The sequence below is a fragment of the Lepidochelys olivacea genome, assembly GCF_965140295.1.
Source record: "Lepidochelys olivacea isolate rLepOli2 genome assembly, chromosome: 6".
NCBI lineage: Eukaryota > Metazoa > Chordata > Testudines > Cheloniidae > Lepidochelys > Lepidochelys olivacea.
Window position 1 is genome coordinate 67,047,838 of NC_140416.1, and position 12,987 is coordinate 67,060,824.

The window sequence follows — 12,987 nt, forward strand, 5'->3', positions numbered from 1 at the left end:
TCCATTTTTATTTATTTATTTACTCTCTCATCAACAGAAATCGGTCAAACAAAAGATATTACCTCACTTACCTTCTCTAATATCCTACGATCAACACAGCTACAACACCGCTGCAAAAAGCAATGGACGTTCTACAAATAGTCAGTTACACTCCTGTTGCTATAGACACCTTTTCTCCTCTAGTGTTTCCAGTCTCCCACCTGCAAACACCTTATGACAACAACATTAAAAAGCAAGATTGTAAATTTGCATAATTCTAAACGTTTTTACATAAATCCAGGCACAAGTATTAAAACTCTCTGTCCTTAAAATTCATGTCTTGCATACGGGGAACCGGACTTGGGGCAAGCTACATCATGAGAGGATTCAGGGAAATATGTGAGTCGCATCGATTTTTAGTGCCACGGTCTCTCAGGGAACCTGCAGGCTAGCACTAGCATGTTGGATGGTTTTTGGCAGTAGGTAGCGGAGAGAAGCAGGAGACTTGGTAGCTCTTCAGGGGCGTACCTAGGAAATAATCTTAAATTAATATTCCTTGCCACGATCTACTCCAAATCCTACACATTGCAAGGCGGAATTCAGTCCCCTTTACTGCCCGTGCCTCGGCTCCCAATGTTTACAGATTCATGCACAGGCTTAACTTTAGGCAGGGGAGCAGCGCGGCTAAAACCCCACGCGCGGGAAGTTAAGCACCTCCCCAGGGGTTTGCAGGCGGGCTGGGGGGCCACAGTGGGTGTCTCCTCCCTTCCTCTGTGAGCGGGGCTCTGGCCCCCTGGGAGCGCGAAGACCTCCCGGCACAGCAGCCAAGCGGGCTCTGGGCGGTGGCGGGGAACGGCCGTGCTGGGCTCGCGCGGGGCAGTGGAAGGAGCCAGGCACGCGCTGCGGGGTGCAGGCGCGAGGCAGGGCCCAGCCGGCAGGGACACGCTGTCGGGGTGGGGGAAGGAGGGGCCTAGCCACGTGCAAGGCTCCCTGGTGGGCGCAGGCTGCAGCTCCCGAGCGGGCGGTGACTGACAGCCATGCGTTAGGGAGGCGGGACTCCCGGAGACATGCGCCGCTTGCGTCACACGTTCAGACCCCAGAGCTACATCGGCCCACGTGAGCCACCGCCCTGTGCGGGGCTGTTCTTCTCCCACGGCTCCAACATGGCGGCGGTGGGCGGAGACAAGAGCTTTGGAAACCGCCCTGGCCCGGGGTGAAAGGCCGCGGGGCGGGGCGGGGCGGAAGTGACGACCTCTGCGGGGCGGAAGTGTGGCGGGATGGCGGGGGCGGCCCACATGCGCAGGTCAGTGTCGGCCGGTGGCTGGGGCAGGGGCTTGCCCTGGGCTGTCCCCCTCGGGGTGGCGGGGACGGGGCTGAGTGCGGACAAGCAGCAGGGACAGGTCTCCCTCTCCTCAGGCGGCTCGGATCCGCCCTCGCCCTGGGCCACTGGTGCGTGGGCAGCAGTAAAACCCCCCTCGGGGGTGTATGTGTGTCCGTCCGTCCGTCCGTCCGCCCTGCGCCCGGGAAGCGCGTGTCAGACAGAGACGGAAAGTTTCGCGTCGTTCCCTGCTAGCAAACCCCCGTGGCTCATTCCGGAGCCGGGTGCCCATTTCCTTACTTCCCTGCCCCCCAGCAGATCGCAGCCAGGGGCCTGCCCTCCCCGCCGCCCCCCACCACCCGGAGACACACGCACACGTGCCTAAAAGAACAGGAGGACTTGTGGCACCTTAGAGACTAACCCATTTATTTGAGCATGAGCTTTCGTGAGCTACAGCTCACTGAGCAACCACCCAGAAACACAGCGGGTCGCAGTAATTGTGTGGCAGGAGTGTGGTGGGTGAAAGCCGGCAAAAGCCTGAGAATTAGGGTTATCCATTCAGAGATAAATTGGAGGTGAAACGCGAAGGGAAGGAAAAATTCTAACCCCCTGCCTGGGGACCCTTTGATGGACATAAAAGTGCTAGTGGAGATTATATAGGCATTTTCTGCTCTTACTGAGGAATTAGAGTTGCTTAGGGTATGTCTACACTGCAATTAAAAACCCATAGCGGGTCCCCTGCCAGCTGACTCAAGCTTGTGGGGGTTTTGGCTAAGGAGTTGTTTAATTATGGTGTAGAAGTTTGGGCTCAGGCTGGAGCCCAACCTATAGGACCCTGCCAGGGCTGAGGGTCCCAGAGTTTGGGCTTGAGCCCATACCACAGATTAACAGCCTCTTAGGCTGAGCCTGAGTCAGCTGGTGTAGGCCCACAGTGGGTATCTAGTTACAGTGAAGACATATCCTCAGCTACTGTCTTGAACATATGTTGACCTAAAAGGGACATGTAGTCACAGATGTGAGAAATAAAGCTTGCTAGGACATCAGTTTTGCCCTGGCTTATGAACATATGTTGGAATGTTGTGTATGTTTAGATTTACAACAAATAGTTGAAAAACAGGCACTTATCCTAAATTTTTGGTGCCATGGACAATGTTTTGAAAGCACAACAAACCATTAACCACCCCCTTCCTCCAACCAGCAGCATCCTCCAGCACATGCAGTAGCAATACATTTGACCATATGGTGAATATCACTATATAATCATAACTAACCTGTGTGAGAGTTATTTTGACAAATTATTTTTCAGACCAAGAGCTGTTTACTTCTACAGGTTCTAACTTAAGCCTATTTTTATAATCTGTCTCAAAATCCTCACATAGAATGACTTGTATACCAAAATCCCATCAGTGTTGTGTACTCTGAAAAAACTGCTGAGTACTTTAGTTTATTCTAATGTAATCTATTAACAGTAGATCTCTTCCTTTATTTTAACATTTGGCCCTCTGCAGTAAGTCTTGAGGCTTCCCTTACCCCAAAGATCCAATTGATAGTGTAGGGGCATGAAGTTTTTCCTAAGGCACTCGCTGTTACCTGGTCCAAATGCAGGTAATAAATATTCTGTGACCATATACGCCTTGTTTTTTCTTCTGCAGGTGGCCCATTCAGCAGGTCCTCTTCCAGGGTTAGACTGGTTATAGCCGAGGATATTTGGCTATATTGTTGATTACAGGCTACAATTACTACCCCCCATCCTAGAGCTGTTGTGGGTTTTTTTTGTGTGAGTTGCCACAGTCTCTAGGATGAAGAAAGCCTTTCATGAGGGGCAAACGACATAGTACACATTGGTCTAGTAGACAGATAAATAGCTCAGTTAGTCTTTCATTGACATTGATTTAGAGCACTAAGGCTGTGGCCTTCCTTGATCTCTGCACTGCCATGAGGGAGGCCTGCCTGAGTGCAATTCTCTGCCTTTCTCCATTCACTCCCCCACTTCAAGGCCAGCAGGACAGGGCTGGAGGTGTTGTGGGGAGAGTGTGCTCAGCCTCTGGCTGGAGGAAGCACCTTATGTTGCCCTATAGTGATCCCTTTGTCTGATTTAGGAGCTGTGATTGAGGGGCAAGTCCCTTCTGGTCCACTTTGGTGACTAAACTGGTAATCTCCATTGAAAGGAGTTAACAAAGTCATGTTGGGGATGGGGAAAATAAGAGATCTTGGGGTTCAGAGACTCCTCACAGTCAGAGAGGAATTTTCCTACACTCCTGTATGGGGTGCCCTTCCTCATTTATTAGTCACATCTAGGTCAGAGCTGCTGTCTTGCCACTTGCAGGCTGCTTATAGTTTTCCTTCTGTTCACGCTCCTCCAGTATAAGCACAGTTCATCTGGCTCCTAATCAGAAATCACTGTGGGAATGGCTCACATCAAATCAGCGCAATATTTTCAGGCAGATGTCTTAAACTGACTCAGTACCCATCACAGTAATTGGGAGGTGAATTTAGGAGTTGCTGGAAGAAATTTTCTAAGTATGGGATGCTCCAGTAATGAAGTTGTATGCTAAACAAAAACCTCTCAAATCAACAACTTTCAATTGTTTTGTATCCAGTGAGAAGAGCAACAGATGGACCTGCTCACTTTACAGACTTTAATGCTGATTTGGGGAAGCTTTGCAACTCTTAGAAACATACCCATTTACCATTGTAATGGTAAATATTGCCTCATCATTAGGGCCCTACCAAATTATCAGTCCATTTTGATCAATTTTATGGCCAGAGGATTTTAAAATTGGTCAATTTCATGTTTTCAGATGTTTACATCTGAAATTTCAGGGGTGTTGTAAGGGGGTCCCTTTTCTGGTAGTGGGGATTTGCAGCTAGGAGCTCCCCCAGCAGCAGGGAAAAATCACAAGCCGCCTCCAGCTGCAGGAACCTCTGGGGCTGCTGCCCAGCCCCACAGTTTCCTGCAGCAGGGGAGGCACCTGCAGGTGGGTCTGATCTTCCCTACCCCCAGAGATGTCATGCAAAGGAAGGACAAGTCCTGTCCCAGCAGGGACTCACAGCTAGGAGCCCCCTGGCTGGGGTGCTTCCAGCATCAGTGGGAGATAGGACCCATGTCAACAAGCCTCTACCAGAGCTTCCTGCAGCAGGGAGAGGCACTTGGAGATGGATCTGGTCTCCCTCTGAGATGAGTTGTGCAAGGGAAGGACAAGTCCTGTTCCCCCCTCCGCCCCCCCCCCCCAGCCTCGTGGGGACTTGCAGCTAGGAGCCCACCTAGGCGCTCCCAGCAGCAAGGGGGTGATCAGATTTCACAGGGAAGGGTTTTTTCATGGTCAATTACACCTTTTTCAGGACTGTGAAATTGGTAGGGTCCTACTCATCATCTACAGCAAAGATACATGTATCTACTTTTGGTGACAAATATGGCTTCCACTAGCCCTCCTCCCCACTCACATGCTTGGCGATCCTAACAGAAGAGACAGGGTTCAATGAGTTCAACTCCTGTAACAAAACATGGTTGATCTCCTACACCTGTTCCCATCCCCCTCTCTCACATCTAGTAGAAAACACTGGTCTCCAGGATGTTTATAGACCATTACTTTATATCCACAGTGTTGGTGGGTGTTTTACCAAAAATAATTATAATATTTTTTATATATGGACACCCTTAAGTGTGGCAGATACCTGTGTATTAAGGTTCTTCTTGTAGTGCAGATGGAGGCCTGAGTTGCAAGGCGATTGGGTCCAGTCTTTAAGGCCCTGCTGCACTGGGTTCAGAGCTCCACTAGCAGCAATATGGTTATTGCTGGTGATGTTCTAGCATGCTTTTTCTGACAGCTGTGAGAAGGGATTTCTTACTTTCTGTCAGTTGTGCAAGCCAAACTGTACAGCAGTCTTCCTGTAGGTAGTCTGGTAAATGGTCTAGAACAGGGGTGGGCAAACTACAGGCCACATCCAGCCCGCCAGCCATTTTAATCCAGCCCTCGAGCTCCTGCTGGAGAGCAGGGTCTGGGGCTTGCCCCACTCCGGCGCTCCAGCCATGGAGCAGGGTCGGGGGCTGTTCTGCACGGCTCCTGGAAGCAGCGGTATGTCCCTCCTCCAGCTCCTACGCATAGGGAAACCCAGGAGGTTCTGCTCCGCACGCTGCCCCCGCCCCAAGTGCCACCCCTGCAGCTCCTATTGGCTGGGAACCACGGCCAACGGGAGCTGCAGGGGCGATGCCTGTGGACAGGGCAGCGCGCAGCAGAGCTGCCTGGCCGTGCCTCTGCATAGGAGTTGGAGGAGGGATAATCTGCTGCTTCCAGGAGCTGGTTGAGGTAAGCGCTGTCCAGAGCCTGCATCCCTGAACCAACCCCCCTCCCATGCCCCAACCCCCTGCCCCAGCACTGATCCCCCTCCTGCCCTCCAAACCCCTCGGTCCCAGCCTGGAGCACCTTCCTGCACCCCAAACCCTCATCCCCATCCCAGAGCCTGCACCCCCAGCCGGAGCCCGTCCTCTTCCCCCCCGGTGCCCCAACCCCCTGCCCCAGCACTGATCCCCCTCCCGCACCCTGAACTCCTCATTTCTGGCCCCACCCCTGAGCCTGCACCTCCAACCAGAGCCCTCACCCCCTCCCACACCCCAACCCCAATTTTATGAGCATTCATGGTCCGCCATACAATTTCTATTCCCAGTTGTGACTCTCGGGCCAAAAGGTTTGCCCATCCCTAGTCTAGAATGAAGGTATTGGGGAAAAAATAATCCTGTGCACGCTAGTCAACTACTCCTGCCCACCTGCTAGCATCAAATGTATTTAAACCATTTCTGACTCATCCACACTTACAAATGCACAAAACTGGGGAAGCTGGTTACAGCATGTCTGTCTCTTGACCCAGTTACAACATGGATGGAATCGGGAATGTGCGTGTTCAAGGTTTAAGCCTGGTTCCAGAACAAGGTTAAATTCCCATCCACACTATAACTCTGATGTTATGTTGTAACTCATCACTCCAAGAGGTGGTAGTTACACCCATGCTGACGGGAGTGGCTTTCACTTGTTCCAAAAACCCCTCTCTCTTTTTCAATGTCTTCTGTGGCTGGCTTTCACCCTGCAGTGTCTGATGTTTCTCTCTGGACTGTTCTAAAGTGCCTATTTGGCCCCATTTATTTTCAGATGGTGTGAGTAATGCACAAAGTACCCAGGTAGGCTTGTGTAAATCTGGGTGTTGAAGGCAGGGCAAGGATGGAGGAATTGGTGAGGGATTTTATTTGAAGGGCATCTGCAATGCATTTTGATTCTAGCCGATTTGTTTCTGATATTCCAGCACCATCATAATTTGGGCTCAGATGGTCTTTGAAGTCCATTATGGTAGAGCATGAAGCACATGGTTTTTGCTCTCATGTGATGCTGCTTATGCATATCATAGGGGGAACCAGTCAATCAAAATGAGATTTTTGCAGCCCTTGCTGAGGCAGAGAGCTCCATAAATAAACTACAAGCAAGTGTGCTTGTGTCGTGAAGTGAAGAGGGAAGAAGTGTCTAAATAAGTCACAGGTGTTGCAGTATTGTTGGAAGGAAGCCAGATTGTAAGGCAGCATTCTGCCTTCTCCCTTTAAAGGCAATCCAGCACCAATACATGCTGATTTGTGATATAAAATCATGCTCTTTGTGTTTACAAAGAACATAGCACAGTGTTACCTCCCTATTGCCTAATATAGGGCAGCCTCATTCCAGGGCCCCAAAAACCTACCAGCAGCTACTCGTGGGACCTTTGCTGGCAGTTGTAGAGGAGAAGCCAAGGAATTTCCCTCTGGCTCCTAGAGGTGGTTGTGTTGGCAGGGTAGTGTAGGGAAGTTCATCCTGCTGTTGCCTGTGCTGTACCTGGTCTTGGCAAAAATAGAGGATACCACTCTATGATTGTTGAGTTGGCAACTGTCACAAGCATTAGGCCATTGTATTCAAACTTGGGTGTCTAAAATTTGGCACCTAAATTCTCCTTTAGGCGTCAGACAAAGGGGTCTGAGAGTCAGAGGTGCTGAGCACTCACAACTACCATTGAAGTTAATGGGATCTGTCGGTCCTCAGCACCTCTGAAAATCTACTTTATTAGGTGCCTAAAGATAGGCAAAAATGTTTAGATTCAAGTGGCTAACTTCCTGTCTTTTTTCAAAATAGAGAGTTTTTACCCCTCCCCCCCATAATGGCTGCATTTATATGGGTCTTTGGATAAAGAACGGTGAGAGAATAAGATGGATCTATCCCTAGTCTAATGCCATTGAAGTCAATGGTGTTATACCGGGGTGAACTATGTCCCCTATTCCAGCTATTTCCTTCCAATAGATTCAATACAGGTGATTCAAATATTTCAAATATAGATTATTTAGATTGTAAATCTAGAGTTGAGTTATTTTGTGTAGTATCCTTTTTCTCAAACATTAAATCCCAGGCAAAAGGCCAGTGAGAGAGGGAGGGCAAAATTAAGAGGAATAATCAAGGGAGAAATCACTTGTCAGGTGAGATTTGAGTAAGATGGAGAGTGAAAGAGGCAGGAAGATATAGGAAAGCTGTTCCAGTTTTCAGGAGCTGCAGAGGAGATGGCTCTTGCACCAAAGGTGGACAGAGAATGGTAAGATTCTGAGAGGAGGCTAGATGCGTGGAGAGAGGTGATTGATTCCAAAGAGGGGATTTTATGTTTGTTTGCACCTTCTGAGTGACCTTGCACTAATTTTGGTGCTAAAAGTAGGATAAATCCAACTACACCACTGTGGGCCTCACACTAACAGCCTCACGCAATTAAAGGCTGCATGCAAAGTTTGTTTTTAAATATCTTGAAAAGAGCAGTGCCTGTTGGACTGATGGAGTTTTGCTCACAAATATCTGGCAGAGCAGGTGTCTGCTTGTCTGGTAGTGCATTGACTGGTAGTGAAGACAAGGTAACAGTTCATTTGCGCCATTAATAGGAAGAACAGTGTTTGGGGTGATTCAAGAGGGTGGGGTATTGCAGTAAGAGTGTGGGAGAGCTGTGTGTGTCAGAATGAAGTGTTTAGGGGGTTTCTCCCCAGAATCCAAGTCTCTAATTTGTTTCCTGTGTGTGCGCCAGGTACCCTGACACACAGCTCTAGGGCAAGCAGCAAAAGTGAGGAAGCAGGATGTTGTCAAGGCCAAAGCCTGGAGAGTCTGAGGCAGATCTGCTGCGATTTCAGAACCAGTTCCTGGCAGCAAGAGCTTCCCCGGCAGTGAAGGTCGTGAAGAAAGCAGACAAGAGGCGAGGAGCTGGTGGCAGCGGAGATGAGGAGAGACCCCCACTGCAGGACAGCAGGGATGTGGTGATACTAGAAGGTAACTTTCTTTGGGGTGTCTTTATTTTATGTTAATATGGACATCTTCCCCCTTTATCTTTTGGTAATCACCCCCACCTCAGCACTTGTATGCTTTATGTCTTCTACCTCCTTGCCCTCAACATCCATCTGCTTTTCCCCTGCATTTGTATCCTGCTTGTGACACTCTTCATCCTTACTCCTTTATCTAGGGTAAAGTGCTCCTCTTATGACCTGTGCTTTTGCTTGCACCTGTCCTCCAACAGCGTCCATCAGAGTTATCCCTGCAACACACGTCTGCCTCAAGTGCAATCCTGGCATCATATATCCATTCTCTCTGCAATATCCCATTTGCTTGGACTTGCATTTGTAGTAGCTGTCTCATGTGCATAGCACCTGCCGTTTTACTCGGCATTTAGACTCTCTCCTCAGAGCCTCTGTTTAATTCTCCACACAGTCCTGCCAGCATCCAGCTTTTTTAGTGTGCTATACATTCCTTCCTCTAACATCCATCAGCCTGCCACTGCACTGATAACTATAACCAGTTCTATAGAACCTTTGATCATCTAAGTTCAAGGTGCTTTTATAACATCAATGATTTAAACCTCACAGCCATTGGTGAGGTAGGGAAATATTGTTCCCACTTTTACAGATGGAGAGACTGAGGCATTGACTTGTTCAAGGTCCCGCAGTGAGTCATTGGCAGAGTTGGGCCTAGAAGCTTGGTCTCTGGAATCCTCAGCCTGTGCTCTAACTGCAGAACAGTGCTTCCTCTCTGTTTCAGTATGTCGTCTTAGCATTTCTGTGTATTGCCCTTGTACCTATAGCTTTCCCTTGTGACCTGCAATCCTGAACTCAGTGCTCTTCCCTGTGCCCACAATTCTTTAAAACCTTTCCCCAGAAGTGATGCCTGTAAAGAAATCAGCAATAAAATCTTTGAATACATAAGTTCAAACTCTCTGCTTCCCAGAGAAGTTGAGAATTCTCAGTTTGCTTCTTCATCATGTTCAATTCTTGCCAAGGTAGTAGGCACCTTAAAATACCAGAGCAAGATTCCCTAGTACATATCTAGCCCCTTGAAGATATGAGTAACTCCGTGCATCATAAATAACCTCATGGAATGTGTATTGGGGTTCTTTTGTTATTTTTTTTGCCTCTTCAGACTTTCCTGATGTGCTCCCGGCCCTAACTCCAGCACCTCCAAAGAAGTCCAAGTTCAAAAATGCCTGTGTCTGCTTTAATGATGAGGATCCAGAGGAGAGATTGGAGTGTCAGGATCGACACATCACGGCAGTCTTCAGCAAAATCATTGTGCGTTGTGTGTTGTAATAGCGTGTCAGGTTGCTGTGAATAGAGCACTAGGGAAGGGGGGGAGGGAGTGTTATCAGATGGGAGGAAGCCCTTGCTCTCCTACAGTGTGGTGAATCCAGTAGCTGTGGCACTGCAGTATCCTGGAGCACACTGAGAAGAGCGAACAGTTTGTGTTTGCACATGCAAGAAGTAGTTTGTTTAGTTCCTTCTGTTTCTCCTGTCTTTAGGAACGAGACACGAGCACGGCAGCTGTGACCATGCCAGTGCCCACTGGAGACCCGTTTCCCAGAGCGTTTCACCGGTCTGAAATAAAAAATGAGGTCAGAAATGCAGCTTCATCCAAGTCTTCCCTCACTTTCTTCTTTAACTACCAGAATTTCCCACTGTAGAGCAGAATGCCTGGCAACGGTATTGGTGCTTCTCAGTGCTATAAGCAGGCAGCTCAGCATGCTGGAGATCAGGAGCTAACTCGCATATCTACGGAATTTCCTCCTCATCACAAGAAAGAGCTGTCCTGACAAATCAGAGTCAGGGGTTGCCTTGTATCCCACAACTAAATGAGATTGAATTCCCCTAATCTAGAAAGAGAGGTCACTTCAGAGCTGTATGCTGAGGAAGCATGGAGAATCCAGATCTCACTGTGTACATGGCCTGTTTTGTTTTTGTTTTTTAACCAGAGAAAACACCGTACTCTATTAATAAATAATGAAAGACTTTAACAATAGGATTTATACTAATTCCCCTGGGGGTGGCACTTCTTCACAAACCTTCTTGTGAGTTCATTTTCATTGGTATCTGTTGCAGGTTTTAGAGTAGCAGCCGTGTTAGTCTGTATTCGCAAAAAGAAAAGGAGTACTTGTGGCACCTTAGAGACTAACAAATTTATTTGAGCATAAGCTTTCGTGAGCTACAGCTCACATCATCGGATGCATTCAGTGGAAAATACAGTGGGGAGATTTATATACATAGAGAACATGAAACAATGGGTGTTACCATACACACTGTAACGATAGTGATCACTTAAGATGAGCTATTACCAGCGGGGGGGGAAGGGTGAACCTTTTGTAGTGATAATCAAGATGGGCCATTTCCAGCAGTTGACAAGAACGTCTGAGGAACAGTGAGGGGGTGGGGAATAAACATGGGGAAATAGTTTTACTTTGTGTAATGACCCATCCACTCCCAGTCTCTATTCAAGCCTAAGTTAATTGTATCCAGTTTGCAAATTAATTCCAGTTCAGCAGTCTCTCGTTGGAGTCTGTTTTTGAAGTTTTTTTGTTGAAGAATTGCAACTTTTAGGTCTGTAATCAAGTGACCAAAGAGATTGAAGTGTTCTCCGACTGGTTTTTGAATGTTATAATTCTTGACATCTGATTTGTGTCCATTTATTCTTTTACGTAGAGACTGTTTGGTTTGGCCAATGTGCATGGCAGAGGGGCATTGCTGGCACATATCACATTGGTAGATGTGCAGGTGAACGAGCCTCTGATAGTGTAGCTGATGTGATTAGGCCCTATGATGGTGTCCCCTGAATAGATATGTGGACACAGTTGGCAACGGGCTTTGTTGCAAGGATAGGTTCCTGGGTTAGTGGTTCTGTTGTTGTGCAGCTTTGTGAGTTTTGATTTTGTTTGGCCTGAAATCTGCTAGAGAAGCTAGAATCAGACGCAGTAGCTTCTGTCAACCTAGTTTTGCAGTAACAGGAGGTGCAGGCTAAGAAAACAAAACTGAGCGAGAGCGGAATCCAGTTTCTGGGGTGATGACACAAGATGGATGTGCTGGTGCATCTGAAGAGATGGCTTTTTAGAAGGAAGACTATTAAAAAGAAGTAGCTTCTGTTAAACCGCCAAGTTTGTTACTATAAATATGTAAGCATATGGAAGCAACTTCTTAGAGTTTTATTTTAATAGGCTCTCATTTTTTAGGCACTCTTCTCCCATCACTGAGCAAGAAGAGTTCAGGAGTCCTGTTTCGTTAGTGTGCATGGATTCCCTATATATCGATGGGAATACAGAGCCTTGCCTTCCTTAGCACAAGCAGTGCATTAATTTAGCCAGGATTATTTTAGCATCACTCTCCCACTTATTACTGTGTAAATCTTCTCACCTCACTGCAGGCCAATAATCTTGTAAGAAGCCTGTTCCAAGCATGTGGTGAGTACAGTACAACCCCCACTTATCCTCAAAAATGCAAAGCACTCAGATAAACAGGGTTTCAGATTAACCGGAGATGGTGAGCTGTTGTGCTCATTGATATTGAGGTGTATCTGCGTCCTGATTTTCCAGAAATCACCTATAATTAAACCCAGTTGTTTCTAACCAGCAAACAATGAGGGCAATTATTTTTCTCCTTCTGTTCTACCTTCAAACAATACAGTAGAAAACTGTCATGCATGTGCAGGAGAGAGGGGAGACACTGGTATTTATTTCCCTCATAAATGTCCTGTTCCAAACTCCTTGTTTTGGAAACCCTTTTGTAGAGCGTATAGACGGTTGTCTGTGATATGAGGGTGGGGACGTCTGGAGAAGAGGTAGTGTTGATCTGGGAATTTATCTTCCTGCAGGTGAAGGTGGAATCTGGAAGAAAAAGTATCTTTGCGCAGAAGATAGCTGCTAAGAGAGCAGCTGAAGAGGCCGTGACAGCTCCACCTGCTGTTGAGACTAGGCGTACCCATGGAAGATTAGCAGTTTCAGGTGCCATGTGTTCCCCTGGATCAGCAGAGGAGGAGCCACTCCACAGCACTAAGGATGGTGAGTCATGAAGCCTCTGTCTGTCTCAACTGTCATACTGAAATGGCTGCCACTAATGTAGATTGGGTTGTTCTTCTGTCTGTCTAATGTTAAATGTCAGATGGTCAGCTATATTGATGGGAAGCCTAGGGTTTCTTCTGATAGGCAGTTCTGCCCATACTTGGCTCCTCTCCATCTCTCCCCCCTCACGCCTCAAATGCTCAACACACAAGGTTTTCAGCTGCTGTGGAGACAGTACAAAACATGTTTGGTACTGTTACAGAGATATTACTTAAAACTGTTTGAAGAGCAGTCCAATGCCTGCAGGATTTCCAGTTTACAGTATTAGGGATGCTCTGGTA

The 12,987-nt window shown here is 47.7% G+C and overlaps 1 protein-coding gene across 4 annotated transcripts in view; it reads left to right on the forward strand.

Moving 5' to 3' along the window:
* Nucleotides 1–1,231: 1,231 nt before the first annotated feature.
* Nucleotides 1,232–12,987, forward strand: part of RPAP1 (RNA polymerase II associated protein 1) — a 52,800-nt gene continuing 41,044 nt past the window's right edge. For all 4 annotated transcript variants that reach the window (XM_084630634.1, XM_084630637.1, XM_084630636.1 and 1 more), the window contains exons 1-5: nt 1,232–1,282; nt 8,369–8,607; nt 9,748–9,896; nt 10,124–10,216; nt 12,460–12,646. In XM_084630634.1, coding sequence (XP_084486760.1) covers nt 8,418–8,607; nt 9,748–9,896; nt 10,124–10,216; nt 12,460–12,646 — 619 coding nt within the window. In that variant the 5' untranslated portion in view covers nt 1,232–1,282; nt 8,369–8,417. The remainder of the gene's footprint in view (nt 1,283–8,368; nt 8,608–9,747; nt 9,897–10,123; nt 10,217–12,459; nt 12,647–12,987) is intronic.